Here is a 16,415-nt window from a genome sequence, read left to right as displayed (position 1 = left end):
TTTTTTTTTTGTTTAAATTGAACTAGGCATTTCATTATTATTTACAATGAGGCCTACCCCTGCCAGATGTGATATAGCCTGGATCCGAACCTGGGACTGTAGTGACGCCTCTTAGATCACTGCACCACTCGGGAACTTTTGTATGCAGCAGAAGTTCAACATTCACCTTCAGCTACCATTTATGTCAAGCCGTCTACGCATACAGTTTGACACATATGTTTGATAAATCCAACGTATGCACCACACCGAACGCACTGCAACTGCCTCTGCAACGCAATGCTGCAAGGCATGTTCTGTGTAAAATGTTAAAAGTAATCCGTGCATAGTGTTGTGCGCTTTGTTAAACATTGAAATCAATGTTTTTTGTTTAGCAAACATTTTAAAGTGAAAAATAGGAGTCCCAGTGTAAATCCATTACCATGGAATTGCCCTTTTCTACCATCTAGTGGTTATAATCCTCAGCATCATGGTTGTAGTGTATGGGCAATGTATGGTTGGTTGTGGTACATATATTATGATAATCATGGATAACAATATTTACTCAGATGTGTTTAGCTGCCTACTTCAACCCATTGTTGTTTACTTAAGTGACTGAGTAAATCCTGTAAACAACAATGGATTCCGGTAAATCTGAGCCCTTCACTCAAATTGTCATTACATTTTTTTGGTTAACAAAATGCAACCTTCATCATTTCCAAATTTCAAACAAGCAGTACACTACAAACTACCATAAAATAAAATAAAATAAAAAATGGACACTATTACTGAAAGTCATGACTAACAAAAACTCCAACAAAACATTGTCAGAATACTTTCTTTGACTTCTTGTCATTGTTGTGGCTAAGTAAAAGTAAATTACTCAATGATATTTTTCCTTTAACTTTATTGAACACAATTTCTGACAGAATGCAAAGTCAAACTGTTTTTTTTTGTCGGTTAGTACTCAGTATTTACACCAGTGACAGTGGAAAGAGAGGTGGTACCAATGTTTCACTTAGTAAAAATCTGTATACAAGAGAGAAGGCCCCAAAAGCAGGGAATGGTGGGTAAGAATGAGAATGGAGGTCTCTGGGAAACATCTTGGAGGGGAAAACGCCCTTATCTGACTCAAAATGTCACATGACCAACTTTTGTTTGGCTATCGTTTGGCTATCGAGTAAGAGACTCCAAACCTCGTTGGATTGCCTGGGCAATGTTCAGCAGGTCACAACATTGGCCAACATTAAGATAGAAATGTATGATGTAGAACCTATCTTTATATAGACTAAGCAATCACGTAATCTCTAATCATGGCAATTCTATCTGCAACATTCCACAATGTTTTCGTACTGAACATGGCCCTAGACTCCATTCAAATACTTGAAAAAAAACGCTTCCGTACTTCCTGTATTCCTTGAAATAAACTGGCATGCTTGGTGAGGTGGAAGCAATACGGTGACACCTCACTTTCACCAAGCCAACGGTGTCAGGTGAGTGGTTACTTTCAGGAAGTCAGAGAGAAAGAGCGTTTTTCCCTTTCTCATGGCATTTCTAAAGTTTTTGAAAATCGTTTTTTTTTTTGTTCCCCCGACTTCTTTCCTGAAATAAGTTTCATGGCACAGTACACTAATGAAAATGTCAATGTAAACGTACATAGGAATTGGTCCCACATTATCATAGCATTTGAACATACAGGTCAAAAGCCACAGCAGTCCAGCTTTTTTGGGGTCAAGAGAAACCCATATCTTTTTTTTTTATTACATGGTTAGGAATGGTTTATACACATTTAATCAGAAACTGTGTCATTTGAGCACACCTCTTTACATTACAGAGCCTTGTGGAGTAAAAGCACTTGATGTCTATTTTGAAGAAAACAAAAAAGTTCGGAACAGACAGTTTACAGAACACTTCAAGAGATCAATGTACAACAGATAAAGCCTTTGTCAATTCCTTTTTCAGGAACCTTTCAGTGCTGCCACACCAATGAAATCCAAGATAAGAGTACATTGCATGCGTGTTTCAGGTCAAGAAAAAAATACATTTTCCTTCATTAATGATGTTCGGTTTTGAAGACCAACCATGACTGCAAGTCATTTGAGCCAATTGGGATTGGAAATATTTGATCATGTCCAAAGTTGTGTTTGTGTGAAACAACTTTTGGTGTAGTGATCATGAGTTAATCATTGGAATGGATCTTGTTTTTCCTTGTTTGTTTGGGGAGAACATTTTATTTTGCATTAAGTCACATGGAGAACCAGTGAATGAGGATCCTTGTGACAACGATGTGGACACAACTGACCACCTCCATTTTCACCCCCTCCGAGCTGAGTTTATGCACTAACACAATGACGCAGCGGTTTAGTCATTTCACAGTTTACAAACCAGTTACATTGTCAGTACTCTTCCTGTGTGTTTTCCTTGGACTGTGTAGTGAAGGAATAGCAATGGACAGAACTAGGACACGAAACCTTATGCTGTCACCTCCTAGAACAAGCAGACACTGAGCAGGATGGAACGCGTGCTGCCATTTTGACGTTTCAGAAGGCACCGTCTTCTTATTTTGTTTTCTTGTTTTCGTCTGCTCATTGCTTTCATGGTTTTTCATGGAACTTTTTTGTTGTCTGTACTATTAGCTATACCTTTCACAACCAAACTATGCATATTTTAATTCTATGACAAAGAACACGTATTCACACTAGGATATTCACGCATTCACAGCGCACAAGCTTGCAGTCTAAAGTATGAGAAACGCTGTACAAAAAGGTCAGATTTAATATTTTTTTGATTTGACCAAATCCACACCGGAGTACTATGGCTTAAATAAGAAATGTATAAATCCGGCCATTACATTTGTTTATATGCATAAAATATGCTGAAAAACACAAAACATACATTTTTATTCCCTTGCATTTTGAGATGAAGCCCAATCAATCACTAAATTGGAAGTGCTGTTCGCAACAGGCACAGTATTCTGAAGTTATGGGACAAAGCCATCAAATGGGGGAATAAATAAGACTGTTTCTAGGCTATTTTAAGGACTTCTGTTCATACATTCAGCTGCTACCACTCATATCCGGCCTTTGATTACATCATTCTCCCATAAGCCATGCTACTCTGTATGCCCGTCTCCTCCTGTGACCCCTTGGGACCTGCAACATTTCCGGGGTTAAAGCAGAGCCCTGAAACCCCTGGAGTGGAACAGGTCCACAGCTCATCTAATAGGATCATTCATTAAGAACATATAGAGGTGTGTGTATTTGTGTGTTAGAGAAAGTGTGTTCATATATTTGCCAAAACAAATGAATCAAAACATTTAATCTTAGAGACGATAAATTGCGTAATGCTAACCGCCAACTCCGACCTCTATAACTGTGGAATAAACATTGTCTTTCTGCTGTGTCTTCTTTTGTTTTTGTTGTGTCTACACAATCTTGGGACAGAGTTAACACAATGTAAACATTCAAGAACAAAAAATAAAACAAAAGACAACCACATATGAAAAAATATGCTCTCTCTAGTTCTCAAATTATACATGAAAAATAAAGATACAATAACATGCAGTTACTTCTGCACATTATTTGAACACACAACAAAACATGAAAAAAGTACCCAAAAATCCATTAGCAGTGGAAATAACGATGGCATTACTGCATAACAAAAGAGAACATAACTGGAAATAGTGTGTGGGTCAGGTGTGTGCACATCGTAAAGGCATTGTTCTGAAGTAAAGCTACAACTCCCATGGTTATCTGTGCCAATGATACTTAGCTTCTGTCCCATTTAAAAGACTGGTGACGTTGATGTTACATATAAAAGGAGGTCAAGGAGAGTGAACTAGAGGTAAGGATTTTCCTTCACGTGAACACAGAGAAAATGACAAAAGGAATAACAGATAAAGAAACACTAAAGCGGGTGCATTAGGTCTTATTCCCGCTCTACATGTCTAACAAACTCATCTTTTGCTCGGAGAACTCATAGAAGACACTGAAGAAAAACACCCTTTTATTGAGCTTTTTGTTGTTTGACGGGAGTGGTGTGCGACATTTTCGTTCCCTCTGGAGGTCTGTGACCGTGGTGCACCCGACCCCCCTCCCTTCTCGCTGTCGGGATCATGCTTTGCTCTCGTTGCCATTTGTCTTTGCAGCTTCGTTGGGGACTGTCTTAACCTCAGACAGGGCTTTCTTCACCTCTGTCGCTGTCTCCGGGGCTTTACTTTTATCGCCTGTCATGATTTTACCGCTGAAAGGAAGGAGAGAACCACACAAAAAGAGAGATTCATTAAGTGATGAATACCAATCCCTTGCAGCACACAACTGTCTGTTCTAAGCGGCATTTCGTCTTAAAAAAAAGAAGGGGAAAAAAAAACAGTTGCTTCAGGTTTTTGAGGCAACGTGTAGCCCCTGGAACCAAATGCATTTCACACATAACAGGATCTGCTCTGCTATCCTATCCCGACATCAAAGACGGTCACGCAGATGTCACAGCCGTTTCATGGGAGAATGCATGGTTATATTATATTGAGAGAGCAGAGATACAGTACATGAGGGAACGGCACACTGGAACAGAACATCAATACGAAGCAACACTGGGAGGCGGTACAGATGGTCTGACTTGAAGGAGGAGCGAATGATGAATGGGGAGAAACGGAGAATGGAGAAAAAACATCCAACATTCAGTCAATGACTGTTCTACATAACATCCACTTCAAGACTGCAACAAAATGACACCTCATTGTCGTTTATCCCTTTGGTCTGGTGGTCACTAAATGTGTCACTGATTACTATCTTTCATTCTATCCAAAAGTGCAGTAAAGTACATGAGCTTTGTGACTGGGCCAGACATTTTCTCCTAGTCGTGCAGTTTCACAAGTCATGCAAATCGCACTTTGATAATTAAATGAAATGAAGCCTAACTTGTATCTCATCAGATGTGACAGAGCAGTCTAGTCCACTTCACAGCAAATTGCTTTTCCCTCTATGATTAGTCTGGGGTTAGTTTGTATTGATTGACTGTCAAGGGAAAAAAACTAACTTTTGGGCCTGTATCTGTCAGCCTAATCATAAATGCTAATGAATGATCAAAACGGATAAAGCTGTAGAGCTGAGAATTCTGGAGTGAATTGGCATAAGTCTTCATTGGCGCGTTGTGCCTCAGTTGACCTATGCTTTTCATCAACCTCTGGTACCGTGCTTTCCTGTTCAAATTATATTCTTCAAATAAACACTTCAGGTGATGAATAATGACTATGGGCTAGATAATGAGGATGGACTTGGCCTCTCTCTGGTAAGAACTAAGCCCGAGGACTCCCAGGCTAACTGAGTAGTACGGTACTCTGTACGGCAAAGAACCATGTTGGAGAATTTCACCTACCATGGCATCGTATCGTACCTGGGAAACCATCTATTCTACTACCAGGGTGACTCATTGGTGAACAGCCCCTGTATAAAAGGGCAGTGACAGAGTCAACAAGGAACTGGGGTAACTGATGATTGCTGATAAAGACGTGAGTCTCCATTAGTGACAGATGCATTGTGGGTCATTATGGCGGCCTCAAAGCGAAAAGGGTCTTAGGTTACTATCTACACCATCCGCCGGTGGACTGGGCTTTGTTGGAGTCCACCGGGATCTGGCTCCTACTGTCACCCAGACTCCACAAAAGGTAACTGATCCCAGAGATTTGGGCTTGATCACTACAGCAGCAGGACTTCCATTACCTTGTCCATAATAAACCTCTCTGGGTGGACTGCTGCTGCTGGCCACAGTGGGTGACCGCCCGGCTGGCTATGCGTGTTTCAAGACCACCACCCACCGCCTTGCGGCTCAGCGGGGATTAGTAGCATCAGTGAAAATGTGCTTTCCTCTTTGGCAGGGTCAGGGCCAATGCACTCTGCCGGCCACTGTGAAAGAGTGGGAAACCTCAGGCCACCTTCAACCTGGCAAGGAAAGGACTATTACAGTGGATATTTTGTCACCTCAAGGGTAGCGTTCCCTGTCAGACGTCTGGTGCTGTATCGCCCTGCGGTTGAACGTGTCAGAGTAGCGTCCTCATGAAATGGCCAGGTTGGCTGCCGGAGGAAGTTATAGGGTCATTGATCTCAGCACTGACTGACCTTGGCAGTAGAGAGTAGCACAGGAATGGTATCAACGGGGACAAATAAAGTTTGTGTAGCAAAACAACCACCAAAACAAATAGCAAATCAGGCAAATGAGCTGTTAGACCAGGGGTGGGCAATTCCAGTCCTCGAGGGCCTGAACCACAGCTAACACACCTGACTCCAATAATCACCGAATCATGACTTTCAGTTTAGAATGCAATTTGATTAATCAGCTGTGTTTGCTAGGGATGGAGAAAAAGTGTCACACCAATCAGGCCCCTGTGGACTGGAGTTGCCCATCCCTGTGCTAGACAATGAAGATAAACTGGGAGCCTGAAAGGCTTTTCTCCACGAATCCTGCTAAGGTGACATAAATGTAGCTAATTAGGGTAACGGCGTTGGATTTTTTATATTTTTTATATATTTTTTTTTAACCTTTATTTAACCAGGCAAGTCAGTTAAGAACATATTCTTATTTTCAATGACGGCCTGGGAACAGTGGGTTAACTGCCTGTTCAGGGGCAGAACGACAGATTTGTACCTTGTCAGCTCGGGGGTTTGAACTCGCAACCTTCTGGTTACTAGTCCAACGCTCTAACCACTAGGCTACGCTGCCACCCCAGCTATACAAGTGTAGTGTTGTTATCGCCTGGAGGACAAACTGCCATTGACAACCATGATCATTGATGACAGGGTCTGTTAAGCAGCCTGGCCTTAGCCAGGGCAGGGGAAACTAGGCTAGCCTGGTCTGGACTGGCTGGAGGGTGAACTCTGCCCCTGTTGCTATGGGAACCTTGGTGTGGATAATATTGGGAGGCAAGGAAGATAAATCTCAGTGGAACTCGATATCTGTCCAATATAACGATATAATGGATGAAAACAGAGGAACCGAGTAGTTGTCTGTTTGTTAGCACCCAGATGTGGAGGAGCAGTTACATCTGCCAGCTGCACTTTACTGTAGCTACATGTCAGCTGGAGGGGAGAGCTGTGTGTGTGTGTGTGTGCACATGTCAGCTGGAGGGGAGAGCTGTGTGTCTGTGTGTGTGTACAATGCTGTGGGGGGCCAAATCATCCTGCAATCCCGCAGTTTCATTCTGCCTTAATATATAAACAGTCCTCCATTCTGAGATTGGGAGAGTGTAGCGGCTCTGTTTGCTTTCTGCACTGATTAAAGCAGTTCGCACATGGGGCCCTGGGCTCAGAGCTGACAGCGGCAGACATAGAAGCGTGAGCCCAATGCTCAAAGGCAGCAAAGGGAGGTGAGGAAGGGGGGGGGGGGCGAACAAACCGTTGATCAACGAAAAGAGAAGGAAGAAACAAAAGTGTCTTGTAACTATTTGAATAGTCCCCATTCCTGTTCATGCCCTGTGGACATCTATGTTTGCAGCCAAGTTCGGCAGGTCCCAGGTACTAAAGAGGCTGGTGTTTATGCATGCTCGCCACAGCCAGAATGCAGATAAACTAAGTGCCTATGTTTTGGCTGAGGGGAACCATGGGAAAAGCAAGAGGGAAAAGCATGGGAAATGGGGAAAGCAAGAGCCCAATGGGCTTTCAAACATTGATGATCCGAGGGTGTCCAAGGTCAACCTCTTAGGGGTGGCCTTCGAAACCAGCCTTCAGGGCTGTCTGTCAAACAAGTCGGACAGCTAAGTCAAATAAAAGTACCATCTAAGGACTGTCCACATAACAAGGCTGGCATAGTCTAACACTAGTCCTTTGAATGTACAGAGGGATCAGTATTCTGTAGCACACCCTGCGGAGGAGAATATTCTACCTCCGCAGGAGAGGAACAAGGTGTCCTCAGTGGACAAGCTCAGGAATCTAGTAAGCCTGTAAGATGCCTGGCAAGACTGGTTGGTTGTCGTGTGGCAGACAAATCACTGTGGAGCCCGGGGAGGAGGAGATGCGTCAGACCCGCTAGACTTATGAAGATATATCTGCCCGTTCAAGAGTCATGTTTCATCATGCCGATGACGAGAGCCCCATTGCCACGAACGGATACATTAAGTCCTGACATTCATCACTGATCTCTGTTTTATGTTTGGGGTGTTATGGGTGAAAAGCATGGGACAAGAGAGAGGGTGCAATCGGAGCAAGCTCCTGGAATAACGCTCTACAGAGCTCGCCTGATCATCCTTAGGGTTTGCCTGAGATAAGACTGAAATGTACTAGCTTCCGCCGAGAACAAAGCCCTTTCATACGGCGCTGATCGAAATGGCTTTGTATTGTTGCGAAGAAAGATTGTTTTCAGGAGATAACAACCGCAGAAATGATTGTGGCAGTAATATCAGGACCATAATTCCGTCGTATCTATCAGATTTGGTAAAACTCCTGATGTGAGAGAGAGAGAGAGAGAGAGAGAGAGAGAGACCATCACTATGAGAACAGGACATAGTAGGAGGTGGTGATAGAGGGTGAGCGAGGACAGACACAGTAAAACAGACTAGGAGGAGGAGGAGGGGGGGGTCATACTCGTCCTGGGCGGGTGCAGCAGTGGAGTCTGCCGGGGCCTTGGAGCCTTTGCCTGGGGCATCAAACACATCCTTGGCCAGGCCGTCTATCTGTAAGTCCTTATTCTGACTGCTGGTGGCGGAGGGGCTTTGGACAGACTCGGGCTGGCTCTGTGGTGCGGCATCGGCTGTGGCAGAGGGTGGGTTGGAGGGGACCTTGACTGGCTTCGAGGATGGGGCTGTGGGGGTCGAGGGCTTGGGGTCAGACGAGGGTGTGGCTTTAGGAGCCTCGCTTAGGTCAACGAGGGGAGCTACGTCAGATTGGGTGGCACGCTGGGAGGCGGGGGTGCTAGGTTTGGCCGTGCTGGACTGGGGGACGGGGGCAGGTTTGCTTTTAGGGGAGGTTTTGGGGGCAGTTTTGGACTCAGCCGGGACAGGGGTTGGGGCAGCTGCGCTGGAAGTGAGAGTGGTGCTCTCGCTAGCTGGGCTGTTCTGGGTTGTGCTAAAGCTCTCAGTGACAGGTTCAGAGTTAGTGGCGACAGAAGGGAGCAAGTCCACCACCGTGGCGGTAGTGTCAGCAGCGGGCCTGTGAAGAGAGGAAAGCAGGAAAGAGAAGAGCCATCGAGCCGCAAGAAGGTGAGAGGAAAAAGAGAGCAGGGAGGGGTAGGGGGGTGAGGCCAAGGCACAGACAGACATCCAGAGTGAGTGCTACATGCAGTGATAAAGCAAAGAACTAGAGAATCAAAATGTTAAAGTGGAGTGAGGTTTTGACATAGACACCATCTTAAGCAAACTAAAGAAAATTAAATCAAAACAGGTGCTTAAGGGTTTAGGGTCCAAGTTATTAAATGTTCGAGGCTGTTAGTACAACAACTATTTTTTCTACCATCAGTGTAAACAACAAACATCCGAGCACATCTTCAGTATCAGGTTTTGATGTTCCATTCTCCCATTATTTGAACAATTAGTTTAGCCAATATGTCAGCAAACACATGATCAAAACACTCAACTGCTGTCATTATGGAATAAGAAGTATGTTTTATGCATAGTCATATTACAGGATTAGTATGGGTTTGCCAGTGTAGGGCAACCCCAGAGCAGGGGGTCTACCCACAGCCAGTGCTGAGTACTCACTCAGGCTCAGTCAGAGGGGTGGTCTCGTTAGGCTCTGTAGGCCCCCCTCCTTCATGGTTAGGAGTGCGCTCCTCCTCCGTCCTCACCTCCACAATGGGCCCCTTGGACTCATCCTTCCTGTAATGGGAAAAGTATTTTAAATAAATGCTGGTGCAGTGCAAGCACATTGTAGTGAGTCATTTTTGTTTTAAAAATCCTGCACTTCTGCCCTGTCAAACTGTGGTCCGTTGTCTGAGAGCAGCTACTGTGGGATGCTGGATGAACAGGACACTCAAATTGCATACAGCATTTCAGAGAGAAGAGCAAGGGATCCAGGGAGCAGATAAGAAGAGAGACTCACGTGAACGCCGCCTTGCCCTCCTCGAGGTCCTTGCTCTTGGCTCCGGGTCCAGACTTGCCGCAGAAGTTGACGGCAATGCACATGACGAGGCCGCACTTGTTGAGGAAGTAGCAAGTGACGTCGACGCCCACCAGCAGCAGCACAAAGACCACAATGAGGATCCCCACGATGGCCCCTGTGCCTAGGCCTGAGCCGCTATGCATAGTGTCTGGAAGGAAGGAGAGGGAAGGACGAAGGGAGGAAGAGAGAGAGAGTAATAGAGACCGAAAGCATGGAGAGAAAGTTAGAGGGTTGGAGAGAAAGTTGGAGGGAGGAAGAGAAACGGGGAGAGAGGGAGTTAAAGAGAACGTTGGAGAGAGAGGACGAGATAGAGACAGAGAAACGTTGCATTAGGGTCAGTATTAATCTCCACCCTTTCATCCATAACTTCATACTGTCAGACTGCTTCTCTCCAGGTGTCAAGTGTGTTGTTGTTCTTTGAACAGGTTCTGGGCCAAATCATTACATATTCTACTAAAAATACATCAGAGTGATGCTACACAGAAAAAAACAACTCATTTTGATCTGTTAAGACTTTAAAAATAGGTTGATAATCAGATTATCAAAAAATACACACTTGGGCCGAGAGAAATCACAACGCATTGCATTAGTTGCATTCAACCAATAAACAACGATCAGTTATTATCCAAGTTAATGTTAGACACACGACATGTATCAGCCATATTAGGGTCACACACCAGACATGCCCATCACGACATCCTACACTAATCAAATCTAAACATCAGAACATGAAGGAAGTCTAATGGGGCATCAATCAAAAATCATAAAACAGTCAACCATTGGAGCACCTGGTTCATTAAATAAAGATGCTTGTTTTATCATCACTTCCTATACGGGTCTATATGCCTTTATGACCCAATATGAGTCTGTCGCTTACCCACTCTCATTATTGTTGCCAGTTGTAAGAGAAAGCAAAAGGCAGTGGAAAGACAGTAAAATCAATCAAACATTATGCAAATATGTTTAAATCTCTTTTACATAGATGAATCCTGCACACAAACAAATAAACAATGTGGAAATAAAGCCTATAAGAAGGGCACAAAACAAAGGCAATGGATTGTGTTTTCATGAAGCAACAGTACTTACCAGAAAATTAATATCCAGGAATATGTAAAATACTACAATATTAATAAGAATTTACAATAGTCACATCCCTTGACTTTTTCCACATTTTGTTGTGTTACAGCCTGAATTTAGAGATGAAATGGATTAATGGATTAGTTTTTAATAAAAAAGGAAAAGCTGAAATGTCTAGAGTCAATAAGTATTCAACTCCTTTGTTATGGCAAGCCTAATTAAGTTCAGGAGTAAAAATGTGCTTACAGATCACATAATAATAATAATAATAATAATAATTAGATAGGTAAAAATAAAAAAGCAAACAAATATCCATTTGAGCTTGGTGAAGTTATTAATTACACTTTGGCTGGTGTATCAATACACCCAGTCACTACAAAGACACAGGCGTCCGCCCTAACTCAATTACCGGAGAGGAAGGAAACTGCTTAAGGATTTCACCATGAGGCCAATGGTGACTTTAAAACAGTTACAGAGTTTATTGGCTGTGATGGGAGAAAACTAAGGTTGATCAACAACTTTGTAGTTCCTCCACAACACTAACCTAATTGACAGATTGAAAAGAACAGAATAAAAAAATAAGCTCTTAGAGACCTACCCAGAAAGAATCACAGCTGTAATTGCTGACAAAGGTGCTTCTAGAAAGTATTGACCCAGGGGTGTGAATACTTATGTAAATGAAATATTTCTGTATTTCATTTTCAATAAATTTGCAAACATTTAAAAAAAACTTTTGTCATTATGGGATATTGTGTGTAGATGAGTGAGAAAGAATATACATTTAATCCATTTTGAATTCAGGCTGTAACACACCAAAATGTGGAATAAGTCAAGGGACATAAATACTTTCTGAAGGCACTGTATGCATCTCTCCACTACAATGGATGACCACGTATCCACACTGTTAATACTCTGCCTTCGACACACACACACCACACATGATCATGAACAGAATTAATACGAGCTTGTAACCCAACCACAAAACTGTTAAACAGATTAATGTGTTTCACAAAAAAATTATTACTATGCTTTGTGTCAAATCAATCTCACACAATCAAATTTGGAAATCATTTGCAGCTAATTTGCATTCAGTAAACAGACACAAAATGAGATCGGAGATTTGATCAAACAGAATAATCTAAAATTTAATTCAAATCAAACAAGAGCATTTGGAGTATGGTTGATTTGACACATAATGCTCTACACATGGCAAACAGGTTAGATAGAATTATGATGACAGAACAAAATTCAATTCCAGTTAGCTCTGTTAGGTGTCAAATATGAGACAGTTTATATTCTGAATTAAAGCAACACACAGGCAATCCTCGATTTGGACTTACTCTTTGCTCTTGTCATATTGAGAATATCAGGATGTCCAAATGTCAGACTCACACACCACACAGTATTCACAGTAGAATCAATGCAACAAAATGTACTTGAATAATTCTATGATTTACTGGAAAACCATCACTTATCAAACACGGTAGGCTTCAAGGTAGGCATTTATTTGGGTCATATGAACCATCATGTAATTTCATTGACATTGTTCCCTTTCTGAGTTCAATGAAATGCACAAGAAGGAAGTCTTTCATTTAAAAAATAAAACATGTAAAAAAATCAGCAAAGCAAAATTCCCATTGAAATGTGTTGAGATTTTTGCTCCGTCTCGTATTCCAGCGTTCCCTCCAAACGACCAGGAAGCCTGGGTCTTATCTTACTGTAACACACACAGTGATTTTGGCAAACAGTAGCCGACGTTTGGGCTCCAGTATCACTGGCTTACAAATGTGTGTAAGGAGACAGACTCGGCTGCACAATGAAGATGTGCATCTGTATGCAAATCCACTCTATATACACTGGTACCTTGAGAGGGAGGATACTTTGTGTGGCAGAAACACAAATTCACAAACACAAACACAAACACACACACACACACACACACACACACACACACACACACACACACACACACACACACACACACACACACACACACACACACACACACACACACACACACACACACACACACACACACACACACACACACACACACTTGATTGATGTATTTGTATAATGTAATCGTCTTGTCAGACCGGAGTGTATTATATCTGTCACTTCTTTGAAATAATGTTGTTGACTGCATACGGTTTGGTTGTAGGCAAATATAGAAAGCTATTCTATAATTTCACCAGTCTACATTAAGCATAGAGAGGGATGATATAACAATAAGTTTAAAAAAATATTAATTGGCAATAGTTGACAAAGATTTAGCACCATGCAATATATACTAATACTGTACGTTGCAAATGGAAAACTTTCAAATCATATCAAAATCTAATCTGGGAAATGATAGTAAATGGTCAAAAAGGTCATCATCTAAGTGAGTCACCAGATTTGAGCCAAAATGGATACCTGTGGTATACATTCCTATAAATCTAGTGCGAAGTGTTTCTGCCTCTGATGAAACGGCTTTAAATTACAGTTGTTGATATAACCCTCATTATAAACTGGGTGTTTCGAGCCCTGAATGCTGATTGGCTGACAGCCACGGCATATCAGACCGTATACCATGGGTATGACAAAACATGTATTTCTCTTGCTCTAATTATGTTGATAACCAGTTTATAATAGCAATAAGGCACCTCTGGGGTTTGTGGTATATGACCAATATACCACGGCAAAGGGCTGTGGACAGGCACTCCGCGTTGCAGCGTGCTTAAGAACAGCCCTTAGCTGTGGTATATTGGCCATATACCACACCTCCTCGAGCCTTATTGCTTAATTATACCCCTCATATGGGTAAAGCTAATGCATTGGAGGGCAGCTGAATTATTAATACCATGCACCAGGGAGCTGATAGGAAAATACTTTTCAGTGACTGCTGCAGTGCTGGGGAACAACTCTTAAACAAAGTCCTGGCAAATCGCTGGCTTGGCTCCAAGCTACAGTGAGCAGCAATTAGCTGTAAGGCATAAGACCTCTAAAGAGAGGCAGAGTACAGCAGAGCAGCCAATTGTTATTTCCTCTCACATTGATTCGTCATATTCTCTGAAAGTCTATAAAGTTGAGTCAACCTCTGTGGCGGCAATAGCTCCGACCGGCAGCTCTTTATTTACTGCTGTTGCTAAGAGTGGGAGAGAGCATAAGCATCTACCTGCAGGGCAGGGTGACAATTCTTGTTTTCCCGCTGCATCTTAAGAAGTGCGATAAATCACATCACACATTTTAACACCGAAGGGGCCGCCTCACAAAGCTTTCTCGGAAATGGAGAAACAGAGCCATGCTGTGTCAACAAGGAGCATGAAATATATTTTTGACGCACCTTTTTTTCATATCTTGCAGATAACAAACAGAATACAGGAAGTAAGACAGAAACACAGTCAATAAAGCCAATTGAAAAAAATTCTCCAAGAGATAATAGTCATTACCGTATGAAGCATCAGTGTCCTACCCAGCGTGTAACATTTTGCATCGGATGTCATAATGTTGTCGTTTTCTGGTTGTAAACTGGTTTTCTGGTCAAATTAGAGCAAAGTTAAGACATCTTTTATGGCATCAAAATGCCTGGAAAAGACAAAATATTTTGGTTGTAATATGGTCACTGGTCCCTTTACAGTCAGTATGCAACCTGACCATGTATGTCACCAAGGACGTTGGCCTGACATCATTGCAACCAGTTTTGCCCTCTGGGTGTGACTCCGATTGTATGAAGCACAGTGGTACAGTATGGTTAAGCTTATCAGGTACTGCATGGATTAAAAAAGTGAACATATGGGTACCCACAGAGGTTCTAAACTATGCACATATTGTGCTTGTTATCTCATGACAGTTAGCTCTTCCTACTTTATTTCATAAAAGCCACAGCTATCAAACTCGATCTCAACCGGCAGTCGCCTATGAAAACTTGCCGGATGCTTCTGAGGAGTGGCACTTGCTTGTATGAAAGAAGAACCAAACAATGTGATTGGCACATGCGAATCCAGGAGCCAAACTCCCGGTGCATCACTTTATTACCTTCCGATCCATTTAAAATGGTGGGGAGACCAAAACTGGGAGAAGACTCATCACAAAATGCTAATCTGAATTTTGAACAAAGGACATCTATCACTCTTTCCCATGGCAGGGTGTTTTAAGTGCAGCCAGGCTTTAGGGACAGTCCTAACCTTAGTTTACAACCCCAGAAATGGGCCGCCACAATATAAGACACTTTGTTAAAGCTTCAGACAAGCACAAGATATGGGATAAAACAACCTTGGCATTTCTGAGGATGAACAGTCAACAGAATTCAGCACTGTGTCACACACTTGCATTTCAGAATGTAAGTCTAGAGCTCTAGCCGTTATTATGTCGAAAAAAGTTAACACTATTTTATCATATCTTCTTAAAACCTACAATGATTACAGCATGGAAACACACTGGTATGTACTTACAAAAATGTGTCATATAATATAATTATTTCACATTACTGAAAATGACTGACAGATTTGTATTAAACAGCTGTAGCATAAATGTTAAGCATTTTCTGTTTTCAGGTAAAAGAAGAGCAAAAAGAAACAACCAAAAGAACAGCCTGTATTTAGTTTTGAACTTTTTAAAAGATTATGTACACAAAACATGTTTTGAATGAGCGTCAAACAGACAAGGCAGTAGCTCGTCCTTCATATAGCCATCCCTTTCAAAAGGAGCCTTATGACTATGAAAAGAAGACGTAAAAAACGTGAGATGTCTTAATCTTCATGACCAATCTTAACCAATACAAAAATTCCTCTGAAACGTGTGCCTTCCCTTTTATGTACAATGGGAACAATGACAATTTAAGCTTGTATCCAGATATACATAAGGTAGGCACAGTTTTTTTCTCACAATTTCCCAATAGGACTCAATTCCATTCTGTGGTATGACAGAACTTTTTCACAAACAATGCTGCCTTATTCAAATCCATATTTTTTTCATTATGCAAAATAAACATTGATGATAAAAAAAATTAACATTCAGAATGATATAAGTATCAAGCACCCCATTTTAACCATTTAACATGAAACTGATATCTTGATTCTTCATCTTGTGTGTGTGTCTGCACAAGGGTCAAAAGGCATAGAAAACAAAGGGGTCTGGCCGAGATTTGAAAGGCCAAGCTATCCTCTCTCATTGAGCGAGACACAGTTTATGAGAGCAAGAACACAGTCAGCGTGGAGAGCATGAGAGATGCCAGAGTGTACGTCACACACGAGGAACCAAGGGTAGCTGAGGCCAAAACACACCAAAGTTTGTTCACAG

The 16,415-nt window shown here is 42.1% G+C and overlaps 1 protein-coding gene across 16 annotated transcripts in view; it reads right to left on the bottom strand.

Annotated features, from left to right (window-relative positions):
• Window positions 1-1,691: 1,691 nt before the first annotated feature.
• The window catches only part of ncam1a (neural cell adhesion molecule 1a), a 307,622-nt gene continuing 292,898 nt past the window's right edge, over window positions 1,692-16,415 (bottom strand). For 9 of the 16 annotated variants that reach the window (XM_046307011.1, XM_046307015.1, XM_046307014.1 and 6 more), the window contains 4 exons: window positions 9,999-10,206; window positions 9,659-9,775; window positions 8,547-9,110; window positions 1,692-4,218 (listed from right to left, as the gene is read on the bottom strand). In XM_046307011.1, coding sequence (XP_046162967.1) covers window positions 4,089-4,218; window positions 8,547-9,110; window positions 9,659-9,775; window positions 9,999-10,206 — 1,019 coding nt within the window. In that variant the 3' untranslated portion in view covers window positions 1,692-4,088. Of the gene's footprint in view, window positions 4,219-8,546; window positions 9,111-9,658; window positions 9,776-9,998; window positions 10,207-13,932; window positions 16,383-16,415 lie in introns of those variants that run through there. The other 7 variants (XM_046307021.1, XM_046307022.1, XM_046307024.1 and 4 more) reach the window with 4 other exon arrangements.

The sequence above is a fragment of the Oncorhynchus gorbuscha genome, linkage group LG16 (genome assembly GCF_021184085.1).
Source record: "Oncorhynchus gorbuscha isolate QuinsamMale2020 ecotype Even-year linkage group LG16, OgorEven_v1.0, whole genome shotgun sequence".
NCBI lineage: Eukaryota > Metazoa > Chordata > Actinopteri > Salmoniformes > Salmonidae > Oncorhynchus > Oncorhynchus gorbuscha.
The sequence above is the reverse complement of the archived record's forward strand: the minus strand, read 5'-3'. Positions and strand labels throughout refer to the sequence as shown.